The sequence below is a fragment of the Ictidomys tridecemlineatus genome, chromosome 5 (genome assembly GCF_052094955.1).
Source record: "Ictidomys tridecemlineatus isolate mIctTri1 chromosome 5, mIctTri1.hap1, whole genome shotgun sequence".
Lineage (NCBI taxonomy): Eukaryota > Metazoa > Chordata > Mammalia > Rodentia > Sciuridae > Ictidomys > Ictidomys tridecemlineatus.
In genome coordinates, this window is record NC_135481.1 from 131,388,618 (window position 1) to 131,402,420 (window position 13,803).

Consider the following 13,803-nt stretch of genomic DNA (forward strand, 5'->3'; position numbering starts at 1 on the left):
TCTCTGCTCTGCTATTACTAACTATATTGTTTTAGTAAGTTGCTAAAATTCTTTTATCTAAAAGAGGTTGATTTGTGCCCCCCAGAATAAACAAACATATCCTGAGTCTATGAAACTGCTAATCAATCCATCCTAGTTTAAATGGACTGACTGGGTGGTAACTGTGGGATGGTGGGATGTGGCTGGAGGAGCTGGATTCTGGGTGTGTCCTGAAATGGTTTATCTTCCCCGGGCCTCCCACTGTTCCTGACCCCACCATGAGGGGTGTAGCTTTCCTCCACAGCACCCTTTGGTCATGATGTTTTTCTTCTATCTTGTGTCCAGGGAAATAGGGGGTGGTCATCTGTGGATTGAGACTTCTGAAACTGTGAGCCAAAATCAACTTTTTCTTCTCTTAGTTTTTCTTCTTAGGTATTTTGGTCACAGCAATGAAAAGATAACTAAAAACATCACTTTTTTTCTTTTCTTCTCTTATTCTTTTCTTGTTTTCTTTCCTAGGATGAGTTTCCTATTATGTATTTTTATTCTGTGGCCTAAGAGGTGATCACCTGTCCCCTGTTTTCTTCTACTTTGACTCTCCCTGACACCCATTTCCATTCTTTTATGAGGAGAACATAAACTTGATCAACAACATCACATTTTATTGGCCTCTCATTATACACTCTCTGCTTTAGGATGAAGGTGTCCAGTTTTATGTGGACACTAGCAAGTCTTTTAGATATATAAGAAAAATATAGGATGCCAAGGCAGGAACTAAAGAATTCATTAATAACAGTTAGCACATGAATGTTTTTATTGTTAGAATTAGGTAATTATTTAAAAGTGAATTTGCTTGCTTATAAGTTCCTCAAACATGCTTACTGCTTGTCTCATCACAGCCAAGGAACACTCACCTAGACTGGAACTATTTACAGGTCCATTAACCTGGCATAAGTTCTTTGTGCTTTCATGTTGCTATTGCATCTTCTTGTTCATGAGAACAAATTCATGGAGAAGTTTGAAATATCTTTGGCTTTTCAGTAAAGTGCAACTTGATAATACAAAAAGTTTTGTGTGCATGTGGTGTGTGAATCAAGTTTTTCAACTCACATTCTTATATTATACATAACCCTAAAATGTTTTTAATCTTTTAAATTAAAATATTTTATTATTTTATTAGTACATTATAGTTATACATAATACTGGGGTTCACAAATGTGGAACTTGAGTAAAATTTTTAAAAGGGAGATCCCATGAAAGTGAAAGGGAGATCAGTGGAGTAGAAGAAGGGGATGGGAGAGAGGGATGGAAAAGGACAGGAACTACAGAATAAAATTGACAAAATCATTCTATGTATATACATGAATACACCTCAGAGAATTCTACCTTTATATGTATCTATAAAGCACCAATTTAAAAACCAACAAATAAATAGGAAGAAAACCAGTTAGAAGAAATAAAACAGGGGGAAGGAAAAAGGGAGAGAAAATTGGGATGCATTTTTTTTTTTTTTTGATAGTGGGAATTGAATCCAAGGGCGTTTAATCACTGAGCCACACCCCCAGCCCTATTTATCTATTTATTTATTTATTTATTTAAATTTTCTTAAAGCTTCAATAAGTTGCTGAGGCTGGCTTTGAACTTGCACTCCTCCTGCTTCAATGTTCTGAGTCGCTGAGATTACAGGCATGTGACACCATGCTCAGCTGGGACTACATTTTTTATTTTAGTTGTTAATAGAATTTTATTTTTATTTATTTATGTGTGTTGCTGAAAATCAAACCCAGTGCCTCACACATGCTAGGCAAGTGCTTCATCACTGAGCCACAAACCCAGTCCCGGGGAGTACATTTTTAAAAGCTACTCTTTGTACTTCTTTGTCATGCTGACTTAAATTGATTGAACATTTGTCTAAATTAGTTCATGTAACATTATTTCCATGTATGTATTTGTGTCTTCACACTAGATCATAAGGAACTTGGAATTTTTATCATAGCAACAAGAACAATTCTGAGTCTATAATGGAAAGTTTATAATAGTATTTTTAGTACTTTTACTAAAATTTTTAGTATTTGCACAAATTTAGTTTTTGTACTCATGCAAGATATAACTACCATGATGTTTCTTTCTCCCTTCATATAGAGCACAAATCAAGCTCTATCTTATATAAGATATGCAAACATGGAATAAGCTACCATGAGTCATGTTCTTGTGACCCAGAGGTGATGATTTGAGTTAAGGAAAAAAGTGCCATTTCAGGCATTGGTATCATCTGAGAATGTAGCTATGAACTTCATCTTAAAGGAGTAGAAGGACCTAGATGGTGCTAACAGGACTCTGTACAGGATGTGGTACTGGAAAGCTACAGCAACCTATTGTCATTGGGCAAGTGAAATTCCCCAAGCACTTTCTTTTTTGTTGATAAATACAGGAATAATTTCTAAGGTCCAGTGTTATGTAGGTGTAAGATTCCCAGTACATGAAGAATGTGTGTCACAATTTTTTAAGAAAATATTTAATTTGGCCCCTTGAATGAACAGTTCCTAAAGTTAAATATGTCGTAGTTCAGAAGACATGAGTTAGCTGTTTGGTAAAGTCCTACATAATTTCCCATTAAGAAGTTCAGTAGATTAGACAAAGGGGAATGAAGGGAAGGGAGGGGTATTAGGAAAAGAAAAGACAATGTAATGATTCTGGCATAATTTTTCTATGTACATAATGAATACACCACAGTGAATCTCACCATTGTGTACATCCACAAAACTGGGATCCTAATTAGAATAAGATATATTCCATGCTTGTGGATTTATACCAAAATTCACTCTACTGTCATATATAACTAAAAAGAACCAATAAAGCTGATTAATAAATCTTTTTTTTTAAAAAAAAAAAAGGTGCTGCATTAACAAACCTGAGGTGATCTTCAAGCCAGAGCAAGAAACAGAGACAGAGACAGAGGAAGTACCGTATCAGAGCCTTCTGGGTCAATAATCACACACTGAGAATATTGGCTGGAAGGAGTAGAGGCCAGGAGATACTGGTCAGGTTGAGTTTCTTTTACCCATTTTTCCCAGGTGCCAAATCTGTTTATAGCTTGTCTCAGGGGCACCAGACACAAGCATTGTTCAGACTAAGGCAGACTCTCAAGTATAAATCTATACTCTCCTTTTTGTCAAGTATTTTCTTAAGACTTACCAAAGATCCAATCCCTTTCTACTACTTCACAGACTTTTCTTTGGTTAGTTAATTTCTCCTAAATTTTCAGTTGATTTTATTTTTTATGTCAACTTTTATTGACACATATTAATTGTACACATTAATGGGATTCACTTGGTAATTCCATACATGCAGACAATTGTGCATTGATCATATCAGTCTCTGGACTGTCTTCTTTCATCCTTCCCTTATTCCCCACAGCACACTTCCAAGTCCCTAATAATCACCTTGTTACTTTCAGGTTGATTTTTTTATTATTACCACATATTAATTGTACAAATTAACACTATTATGTTTCCATACACGCATATATTGTGTATTGATCGTATTGATCATGTCTGCCCTCCTTACTAGTCTCCTTTGCCCTTTCTTCTGCCAGTCTTCTACAGATCCCCTAAAAGAACCTCTTCTGCTTTCAGGTTGTTTTGTTTTGGTTTTTGTTTTATCTCCACATATGAGAGAAAACATGTGAGACCCACAGAAGAGTCATTGTCAAAAACTTATTCCTTGACCACCCCTCCCTCTATAGCACATTTACAAGCAAAAATCTCCCTCTCCTATACTTTCATTCATATGAAGTAAATAAGAAATGAAAAAAGGAAAAGAAACAAAGTCTTCCCTCCTTCTCTTAAAATAAGAAAATTGAGGCACCAAGAAGTGAGGTGACTTGCTCAAGGTTACAAGACTTTGAACAGCTAAAGAAGGACTGGAACCCAGCTATCCCAGTCCAATATTCCACTCACGAACTGTGCACCCTTAAAAGGTGACTGGATGAAGTAATTTTGTGTGAGGAGAAATTAGTGGAAAAGTTAAATGAACAACCAAAGAAGTTAATTATTAAATCATGACATAACTCCCCTAGGGAATGCTTTGTAGTTACTAGAAACAAGTGATAAACATTGACGAAATGGGAGGTCTTGTGCTCTCACATGGAGCAACTCGGCATCATGCATACTGTATGAATTTGACTGAAAAAAAATGTGTTAAAAAAGGGTGGAAGAAATATATCAAAATGGTGACTTCTGGAAGGTGGGATTGTGCTATTTTTCTCCTTTCTTTCAAGTTTTCTGTATTTTCCCAGGTTTCTAAAATGCACATTTCATTTATTACAAGAAAAATATATCCCTCTATATTTTAGTTTAGAAAAAAACTGCTTGGAAGCAGCCTCTGTGCCTTTTGTGAATTTTCAGGGAGGCACTCTGAGCCTCCTTTCATCCTTCACTGCCTGCTTCATCACTAGTTCATGGGAAGGATCATGGTTTCTGGAGGGACATCTCTGCTGGGAGCCTCCATGTGCTATTTTGCATTTTAAGTACAGACCACTTTTGTGTAGTGGGGGTGTCTAGGTGACCACCCCACAGTCTTATAGTGGCACCCGAGCATGGAACTAGCCTCCTGAGTCCCAGACCAGTGCTCTTCTCTCCAGGGGCCGTAGTTTCCTGCATCCTCAATACTGGAGCATCTCCCTCTGGCACTCCTGTGAAAGTAGGCAAGGCTAAAGTGAACCTTCTCCATCTCTGGTGGCCAGATCCACTCCTTGCCTCTGTGGGCCAGCAAGTGGGTAGCCAGGCACACAGAGGGGCATATTGGGGCACCACTGTCCAGAGAGCACCAGGGTCTTGCCCCCATGTGGCTGTTCTGTGCCTCAGTCATCCAGGTGTTGCTCTTCCCAAGTAGATGTGGGAATGGCACTGTATGGGTCCATGATGACCTTGGCACAGCGAATGATCATTACTATGAGGAAGAGACAAAGGAAGACAAAGCAGGCCAAGGTCAGCCCCTTGTCCACATCGACATAGACAGGTTCAGGCGTGGGCTCCTCCATCTCCTGGCAGCTACTGTAGGCTCCTCCTGCGGCTCAGGCTTGACTGGTACCATTTTCCACCCCTATGGAGAGCCAGGGCAATGGAGAAGGGAAGGTTAGGGCCACTTCTTTGGATCAGTACAGAGTGATGATATCTTTTTTTTTCTGTCCCCCACTACCACCCCAAGCAAGAACTTGCTGTTCAGGGCACCCACAGGAGGGTAAAAAAGGGAAGAGGTTATATGCATACCTTTTAAGGGAGCCACATAGTCATAGCCCTAACTGGTGTCTCTAACTGTGCAGCCTATTCCTTCCCAGGGTGGATGGGGAATGTGACAATGATTCCCAACAGGGGTGGGGCTCAAGTGGGGCTGAGGGCAGCTTGAGATTAGAGTCGTTGCAGCTGCCTTCACTCCTTGAAGCCATTCAGGAAGAAGATGAGAATAGTGTTTTCCACTTAGTCAACCCAACATTTGAACACAATCAAATGAATTTTTTAAATTAGGCAATGAATTTTTCAAATAAAACTGAATGTCAAACACAATGTATGAACATATAGAAGAGAAGCTGCTGCTATGTCAGAGGAAAGGAGCCATGCAGGGTCTATGTTTCCTTTCCCTCTGTGCAGGCCTCAGGTGACACCATTTGAAAATTGCAGGTGCAATGGGAGTAGAATTTTGGCAGTCAGAAGGAGTTGAAGCCCCATTGCTGCTCTGCAGAGCAAGTCTGGGCAACTCACCATCATTGACCACTCATTCATCTTAAGGAGATTTACTGACTTTTCAAGGACCTGATTTTCCTCCTGCTGACTGCAGGAAACAATGCATGCTTTACAAGAGTGTGAGTATTATAAGCAATAAAACTTAAGTGTAAAAACTCAGCACAGTTCATGGCCCCAGTGAGCAGTCAGTAAGTACTTGAAATGATATAGGAACTTTGGGAGCAGGCGAGGGTGGGCAGAGCTGCTTCCTGCAGGGAAGGAGAACCTCAAGATAAAGGGCCAATTGTAGTTCTCTCCATTCATAACAAGCATTCCTGTACTCATCTCTGAACCTGCATAGCACTAGTACTCATACTGTGCTGTCACATCCAGTTTTGTTTTTAAACTTCATGACTGCCCTGGAAGCTAGTTAGCCAGGCATCAATACGTCCATTTTATGAATGTGAAAACTGAATCACGGAGCAGAAAAATGACTTACCCAAGGTCCTACATTACAAACCCGAGATCTCTACATATCCCTTCCTCTTCTGGTGCAAGGCAAAGTGAGGATAACCCCCCCCCCCCCAATCTGAGCTTTAAGAACATGGCTATGTAAGCATTCTCAAAGCTTATTTCAGACCCAGCTGGCCTGGAATATCTGTGACCATGAGTCCCATGCTTTCCCCTCTCTTAGACCTTGCCTCTTCTTACCTACTCACTGGGCCACTGACCTGCTTTTGGAGTGGTCACCACTTCTGAAGGACCTTGGGTCAGGCTGTTCCAGGAAGAAGGGGGAGCAGCAGAACATTACAGCCCAGAGCCAGTGAGAACAGCATGGCCTTTCACTCAGAGAGAATCACTGTGCTGGCAGTGGCCCTGGAGCAACTGAAACAGAATGGGACAGAGGAAAAATTGTTATTTCCTGAGATGCTCAGCCCCAGTCCTGATCTCTCCTGGCAAAAAGCATTGGCCCTGGCAGCTTCTTCCTGGTGCAGGGCTGGGAGCTGCCATGCTGTCAGCTCGTGCTGCCTTTCCCTTTCCTTTTTAAATATAACTTTAAATATTATAGCAAAAATGCACATAACATAAAATTTATCACCTTAACAGTTTTGGGGGGAATCAATTTGGGAGGAATTTTGTTTTATTTTTGTTTTGGTGCTGGTACCAGGGATTGAACCCAGGGGTGCTTTACCACTGAGCTACACCCCCACCCAGGATGTAGCTTTTTATTTTTATTCTTATTTTTCATTTTGAAACAGGTTTCACTGCTTAGGGTCTCACTAAATTGCTGACACTGGCCTTGAACTTATGATCCTCTTACCTCAACCTCCTAAATTGTTGGCTTTATAGCCATGCACTCCTGCACCCAACCCCATCTTAATGGTTTTTAAGTGTACGATTCCGGGGCTGCAGATGTAGCTTAGAGGCCTGGCATGAGAGAAGCCTGAGTTCAGTCCCTAGTACTGGGGAAAAAAAGTACAATTCCAGTGGCATCAGATACATTTATATAGTTGTGCAACCATCATTACCTTCCATCCCAGAACTTCTTTATGGTTTCACACTGAAATGCTCTACCATTAATCAGAACTCTCTGTTCTCCTTACCCCTAACCATGGGTGACCACTATTCTTTCCATCTCTATGAATTTGACTACTTTGGGGACCTTGTGTATAAGTGGACTCATTCTGTGTTTGTCCTTTCATGACTCTCTTATTTCATTTAGCATACTGATCTCAAGTTTCTTCCACGTTGTATCCTATGCCATAATGTCCCTCCCTTTTTAAGTTTGAATATGTCATTGTATAAACACATGACATTTTTTTATCCATTAATCTGTCACTTGTTAGCTGAGCTGTCTCTATCCTATCAGCTATGGTAAACAATGCTGCTACAAATGGGTGTACGAATCTCCTTGAGCCCCTGATTTCAATTCTTTGGGGTATATACACAGAAGTGGAATTGCTGGATCACCTGGTAATTCTATTTTTAACTTTTTGAAGATTATATTTAACATTTTTGTATAAATGATACATGTGCATAATTCAAAAGCATAAAAAGAAAACAAGGAAAAGCAGGGTTTTTAAATTTTTTATTAACATGTATTACTTGTATATATTAATGGGGTTTAATGCAATGTTTCAATACAAGCATATAGTGTGCACTCATCAAATCCAGTCTCCCTTTATCCTCATTCCACTACTCCTTCCCAACCTCAAGTAACGCCTATTCTATATCTAGATCAACTTTTTTTTAACTTCCACTTCTGAGTGAATATATAGTACTTGTCTTTCTGTGTTTAGTTTGCTTCATTCAACATAACATAATGTTCTCCAGTTCCATCTGTTTAAATGTAAATGACAGGATTTCATTCTTCTTTATGGCTTTAATATTCCACTGTGTGTCTGTACCATGTTGTCTTTATCTATTATGGAACTCTTATACACTGTTGGTGGGAATGTCAACTAGTACAACCATTATGGAGGAACAATATGGAGTTTCCTCATAAAATTGAAATACCTACATACCCATGTTTACTGCAGCACTGTTTGTGATAACTAAGTTACAGAATCAACCCAAGTGCCTAAAAATGAAAAAGCAGTTTCTAGTGATCCAATTCACCTTCAGAAAGGAAGCTATTATTTTTAGATCCTTCTACATCCATCTTATCTGTAGGTATCCTATGCTTATGAAAGAAAATTACATATTTATTTGTTTTTCATACACATGCAAGCCAATTATACAAACTGTCCCACATCTTACTTTTTCAATTTGTTTTATCTTGGAGATTATTACATATCAATATATACAAGTCTGTCTCTTTCTATTTAATAGCTGTAGTATATTTCATTGTATGGATATACCACAGTATACTTAACCATACTTCTGTAAAACCGTTTTTCTATAAAAGATGATTTCTAATATTTTGTTAATCAAACAATCATGGAACAAATATCCCTGTAGCTTCGTCATTTTCCATATGCCTGAGTATGACTTTCAATTAAATTCCTATAGAGGAAATTGCTGTGTGTAAAGATAAATCCATTTTAATTCTGATTGGTCTTATTCTTTTTAGAAACTGTACCAAGGTAAACTTCTACTTTCAAAGATTGAGAAAAGCTGTTGACCTACAACTTTGTGAACAGAGTTAGTAAGCTTTTTCATTTTGCCACAATGAATTTTTTTCCTGAACATCTTCAAACATACAGAAGATTTGAAAGAAGTACACAGTACAGTGATATTTTACCACATTTGTTTTATTGAAAATCAGTCCCCTATCCATTATTCTTGCTGTTTAATGCATTTCAAAGAAAGATATAGATATAAGTATATATCAACATGCATAGTAATAACTAAAATTCAATATTTGTTTACAGATTTTTAAAAGCAAATTTTACATACAGTGAAATAGATAGATAATATATATCACTTTTAAAATTTGACAAATGAATACATCCTTGTAACTGTCAGTGTAGCTTTAATTTTGATTTATTTTAGTGAACAAGGTTAACATTATTTCATATGTTTAAAGTCCATTTGCATTTCCTTTTTTGTGAACTTTGTTAATATCCTTAATCCATTTCCTCCTGAGTTTTTGGTCTCCCCCTATTTTGGCCTTGAAAATGGAGTTTAAGTATATATACTTATTTTATTTTTCTGATTTTTATTTCATTTGTGTTTTTTTCTTCATTGCCAATTGCTTCTCTTATTCCTCTTTTTCTCTTCCAATATCTAATTTTAGTCACTAGTATTAGCTTTCTTACTGTTTACCTTTGTTTTTTAGATGTGCTTCAATCTCTGTAGTTTGAATAGTCAACTTTAAATATCTTTCTATTTCCTGCTATTAAATATTAGGAATCTAGGAATCTTGCTCAGGAGTTCACCTTCTTTCAACATTCTCTTCCCATTGGCCATTGCTCTCTTATTTCTACACGGTCAGGGTATGTAGCATTCACAAATTAATATGATATTTATGTCCATCTACATTTTCTCCAAGTTTTGCAGTGAAGTCAGCATAAGGATCATCCCCAACCCCACATTTCTTTTATTTTTGTGCTGTAATCTGAATATTTTCTAATGAAATAACTTTCAATTCATGCATCTGATCTGCTGTGTCCAATCAGTTGCTAAACCTATCAGTTCAAATTTAATTTCAGCCATACTTTTTGTTTTGTTTTTAGATATACATGACAGTAGGGAGAATTCTGACATATTATACATACATGGGGTGCAACCCATTACAATTTTGATCCCATTCTTGTGGCTGAATATCATTATGCGGAGTTACACTGGTCACGTATTCATATATGAGCACAGGAAAGCTATAACCAGTTGTTTCTGCTGTCTTTCCTATTCTCATCCCTCTTCCCTTCCCTTCATTACCCTTTAGTTTTAGAATTTCTATCTGATCTTTTGATCCTTTGAAATAATTGTCAGCCCTCAAAAAAAATATTTCTACCTTGTCACTTGTTTTCCTGGTAATATTTATCACAATGATTTTTTTTTTTTTGGAGGTCTTGTTTTATTTTGCAGTACTGGGGATTGAACTCACAGCCTTATGCATGGTAGGCAAGTGCTCAACCACTGAACTACATTTCCAAACCCTTACCATAATGTTTTTATAATCCACATTTTAGAACTTCTAAAAAAAAAAAAAAGAACTTCTATGTCTAGGTCTTCTGTGAGTCAGCTTCTATTGTCTTGTGGGGGTTTTTCTTCATTTTGTTCGATTTCTTGATAACACCTGATAAAAATTTTGATGGGATTTTTTAATATTTAGTTTTAGTTGTAGTTGAACATAATATCTTTAATTCACTTATTTATTTTTATGCAGTGTTAAGGATCAAACGCAAAGTCTTGCACCTGTGAGGCAAGTGCTCTACCGCTGAGCCACAACCCCAGTCCCAATTTGGGTGGGATATTGAACATTAATATGAAACACTGCATGGCTAGAATAATATTCTCCTGCAGAGAGGGTGCACTACTTCCTCTGAGAAGGAGCTGGAGTGCAGGTATAGCATCTTAAGCCACTGTGGGGCTGAGCCAAGTTGAGTAGTTCATTTCTTATAATCAAGGATAGGGTCTACATATGGTTTGACAACAATTCTAGTGTTCTGCCCTTCAGAGTTCCAAGCTGAGGACCTGAGATATTTCTTTAAACTGTTCATTCTATTCAATGTCTTGAGATAACAGAAAACTGTTTAGGAAGAATATTCAGGGTTCTTCAGCAATTGGTGTTTGATTCTGTCCTGTGCATTATAAAAGCATGAAGCTTGAATATGTGTGCTGTTTGCTATTAGCCACTAATAAGTACATAGACAGGACTAGGAATGTGTGTTTGGTTGAAGTTCTGCTGCTCTTTGGCTCTGGGATTTTTAAAAAATTATTATTAATAGGCATAATTATTATGCATGGGGAACAGTGTGATATTTTGATAGCTATATATAACATGTGATGATTAAGTCAGGGTAATTAGTATGCACATCATCTCAAATATTTTTTTTTTTTTTATTGGTTGTTCAAAACATTACAGAGCTCAAGACATATCATCTTTCATACATTCGACTCAATTGGGTTTTGAACTCCCCAAATACATAATACAGACTCACTTCTGTTACATACTCACATTTTTACATAATGGCATATTAGTGACTGTTGTATTCTGCTACCTTTCCTATCCCCTACTATCCCCCCTCCCCTCCCCTCCCCTCCCAACATCCCTCTCTACCTCCTCTGCTGTTGTTCAATTCTCTCCCCTTTTTTCCCCCCACCCCCTTGCCCCTCATAACCTCTTATTATTTTGTGTATCACTGAAGGTCTCCTACCATTTCCATATGTTTTCCCTTCTCTCTTTCTCAAATATTTTGTGTTGAAAATATTCAAAATTATTTCTTCTAGATATTTGGAAATATACAATAAGTTATTAACCATAGTCATAGGTTCTAGGTTCTATATAATTAATTCTGATTGGTATTATTCTTTTTAGAAACTGTACCAAGATAAACTTCCACTGTCAAAGACTGAGAAAAGCTGTTGACCTACAACTTTGTAACAGAGTTAGCAAGCTGATCCATAATGGAGGGGAGGAACATGGGAAAAATGGAGGACCTTTGATGGGGCAAAGGGGAGGGAGTAGTAGGGAAGGACTATGGGGGCAAGAAAGATGGTTGAATGAGATGAACATCATTACCCTAGAAGTATCTAAGGTCTTACTGCACATATGGTGCAACACTACATCAAGTACAACCAGAGAAATGAAAAGTTGTGCTGCAATTATGTATAATGAATCAAAATGCATTCTGCTGTCATACATACCTAATTAAAATAATTTTTTTCAAGCTACCTTGAATTTTATTTTGTAATTATGGCTACAGAGCTGTCATGTTTTTGTTACACTATGGACATATACAAAAAAGTCAGAAGCATTAAACTGTAACTGATTTTAAAATAGATATAACCATGTCTGTCAGGGAGAACAGTCCAAATGCTTGTCAGAACCCAATGAACCTCAAAGAAAACACATTTTCACCTAGTCTTGGTCAGATGCTTCCAGCGACAGAACATTTTTTGGAGAGTGTTTCAAGAATTGCCATGGCATATGAAAATGAGTGGATGCTTGGGGGCGTTATGCAGCTTTCTCACAAACCCAAGGTGAGTCTTGCCTGTCTAAGTCTTTATGTTTACACACATTTGGCTTTTCTGTTTTAATTTTGTTTAGATACCTATGGGTCCCTTGAGCAAGATGCATTTATTTATTCATTCAACTGCCCACTTGTTCATCTGGATGGGACCACCATCTGCCATCAGCTTCTGGGATTGATGGATCCCCTAGGTTGCTCCAGTTTGTCTGTCTGTCTCTCTTGCTCTGCAGAAGGTTCTTTTCCCCTTTCACTCTCTGTCCATCCTCTCCAAGTTAACTGGCATTCCAGAGAATAGGACAGGATTTGCAAAGGGATAAGGATGGGCTGTGCTCTCCTGGGAGACCCTCCTGTCTTCTTTCCTTCTTTTTCCTATTTATTTCATCTTCCCCCTTCCCTCCCCCTTCTCCCTTCTTTGTCTTTTTATTTTTTTCATTTGTTTTAATTAGTTACACATGACAGTACAATGATCTTGACATATCATACATTTGAATCAGATGGGGTATAATTTCTCATTTTTCTGAGTGTACAGGTTGCAGAATCATATTGGTCATAAAGTCACATATATATATACAGCAATAGTAATGTATATTTTATTCTGCTGTCCTTCCCTTCCCCCCTTCCCCTCCCCTCCCCTCCCATCACTTCTCTGTATATATGGTGTGACACTACATCATGTACAACCAGAGAAATGAAAAGTTGTGCTGCAATTGTGTGTAATGAATCAAAATGCATTCTGCTGTCATATATATCTAATTAAAATAATTTTTTAAAAAAATATACAAGTACACAGATATACAAAAGAAGGATAAGAAATTCTGTAAAGCAAAGAGGTGAGTTCAAGAAAAATACTTCAAATATGATGTATTATACATACAACACAAAATAAGTCATACATTGCTGTGTGCACATGTTTGTGATGGGATGGGAGGCTCTTCTGATCCTGCTTTGATTTTCTATTGTTTGAAAAACTTATAACCTTAGAAAAGTTCAAAAAAATAAACAATATACTAAGCACCTACATTTCCATGGTGCAGAATCTGCAATAATTATGTGACTATATTTGCTTGGTCTTTTCGTTTTTTAAGAATTAAATCCTCATGTAATTCCTAACCTTCAGAATCATATCTCTCACTCTTCCCATAAGTACCACAGTCACGAGTACACTCCAGAGGCCCCAAAAACTTCTAGGGTTCCTTGGATTTCACTCTGAGCACATAATCTAGCCACCTACTTCCATTTCATAGAGGAGGATATTGGAGAGTAGGGAAAGGAAAGGGGTTGTCCAGAGTCACAGAGCAACACCACAGGTGAACGTGGATCAAGCCCAGGTTTCTGATTTCCTCCTGTGCCTGGAGGCCTGCCGTGTGGATTTTACCTGGTCATTTACTGACTCTCCAATGAGGATAAATGTGCTGAGCTTCATTCTCCTGTGTTTCACAGTAGGACTGAGTCTGGCCTCTCAAGCT

At 37.8% G+C, this 13,803-nt stretch overlaps 1 protein-coding gene across 1 annotated transcript in view; it reads right to left on the reverse strand.

Annotated features, from left to right (window-relative positions):
* Window positions 1–620: 620 nt before the first annotated feature.
* Window positions 621–13,803, reverse strand: part of Ctxnd1 (cortexin domain containing 1) — a 43,480-nt gene continuing 30,297 nt past the window's right edge. The window contains exons 2-3 of the mRNA XM_078051081.1: window positions 6,431–6,584; window positions 621–5,082 (exon numbers count right to left, since the gene is read on the reverse strand). Of these exons, the coding sequence (XP_077907207.1) occupies window positions 4,841–5,020 (180 nt within the window). The 5' untranslated portion in view covers window positions 5,021–5,082; window positions 6,431–6,584 and the 3' untranslated portion in view covers window positions 621–4,840. The remainder of the gene's footprint in view (window positions 5,083–6,430; window positions 6,585–13,803) is intronic.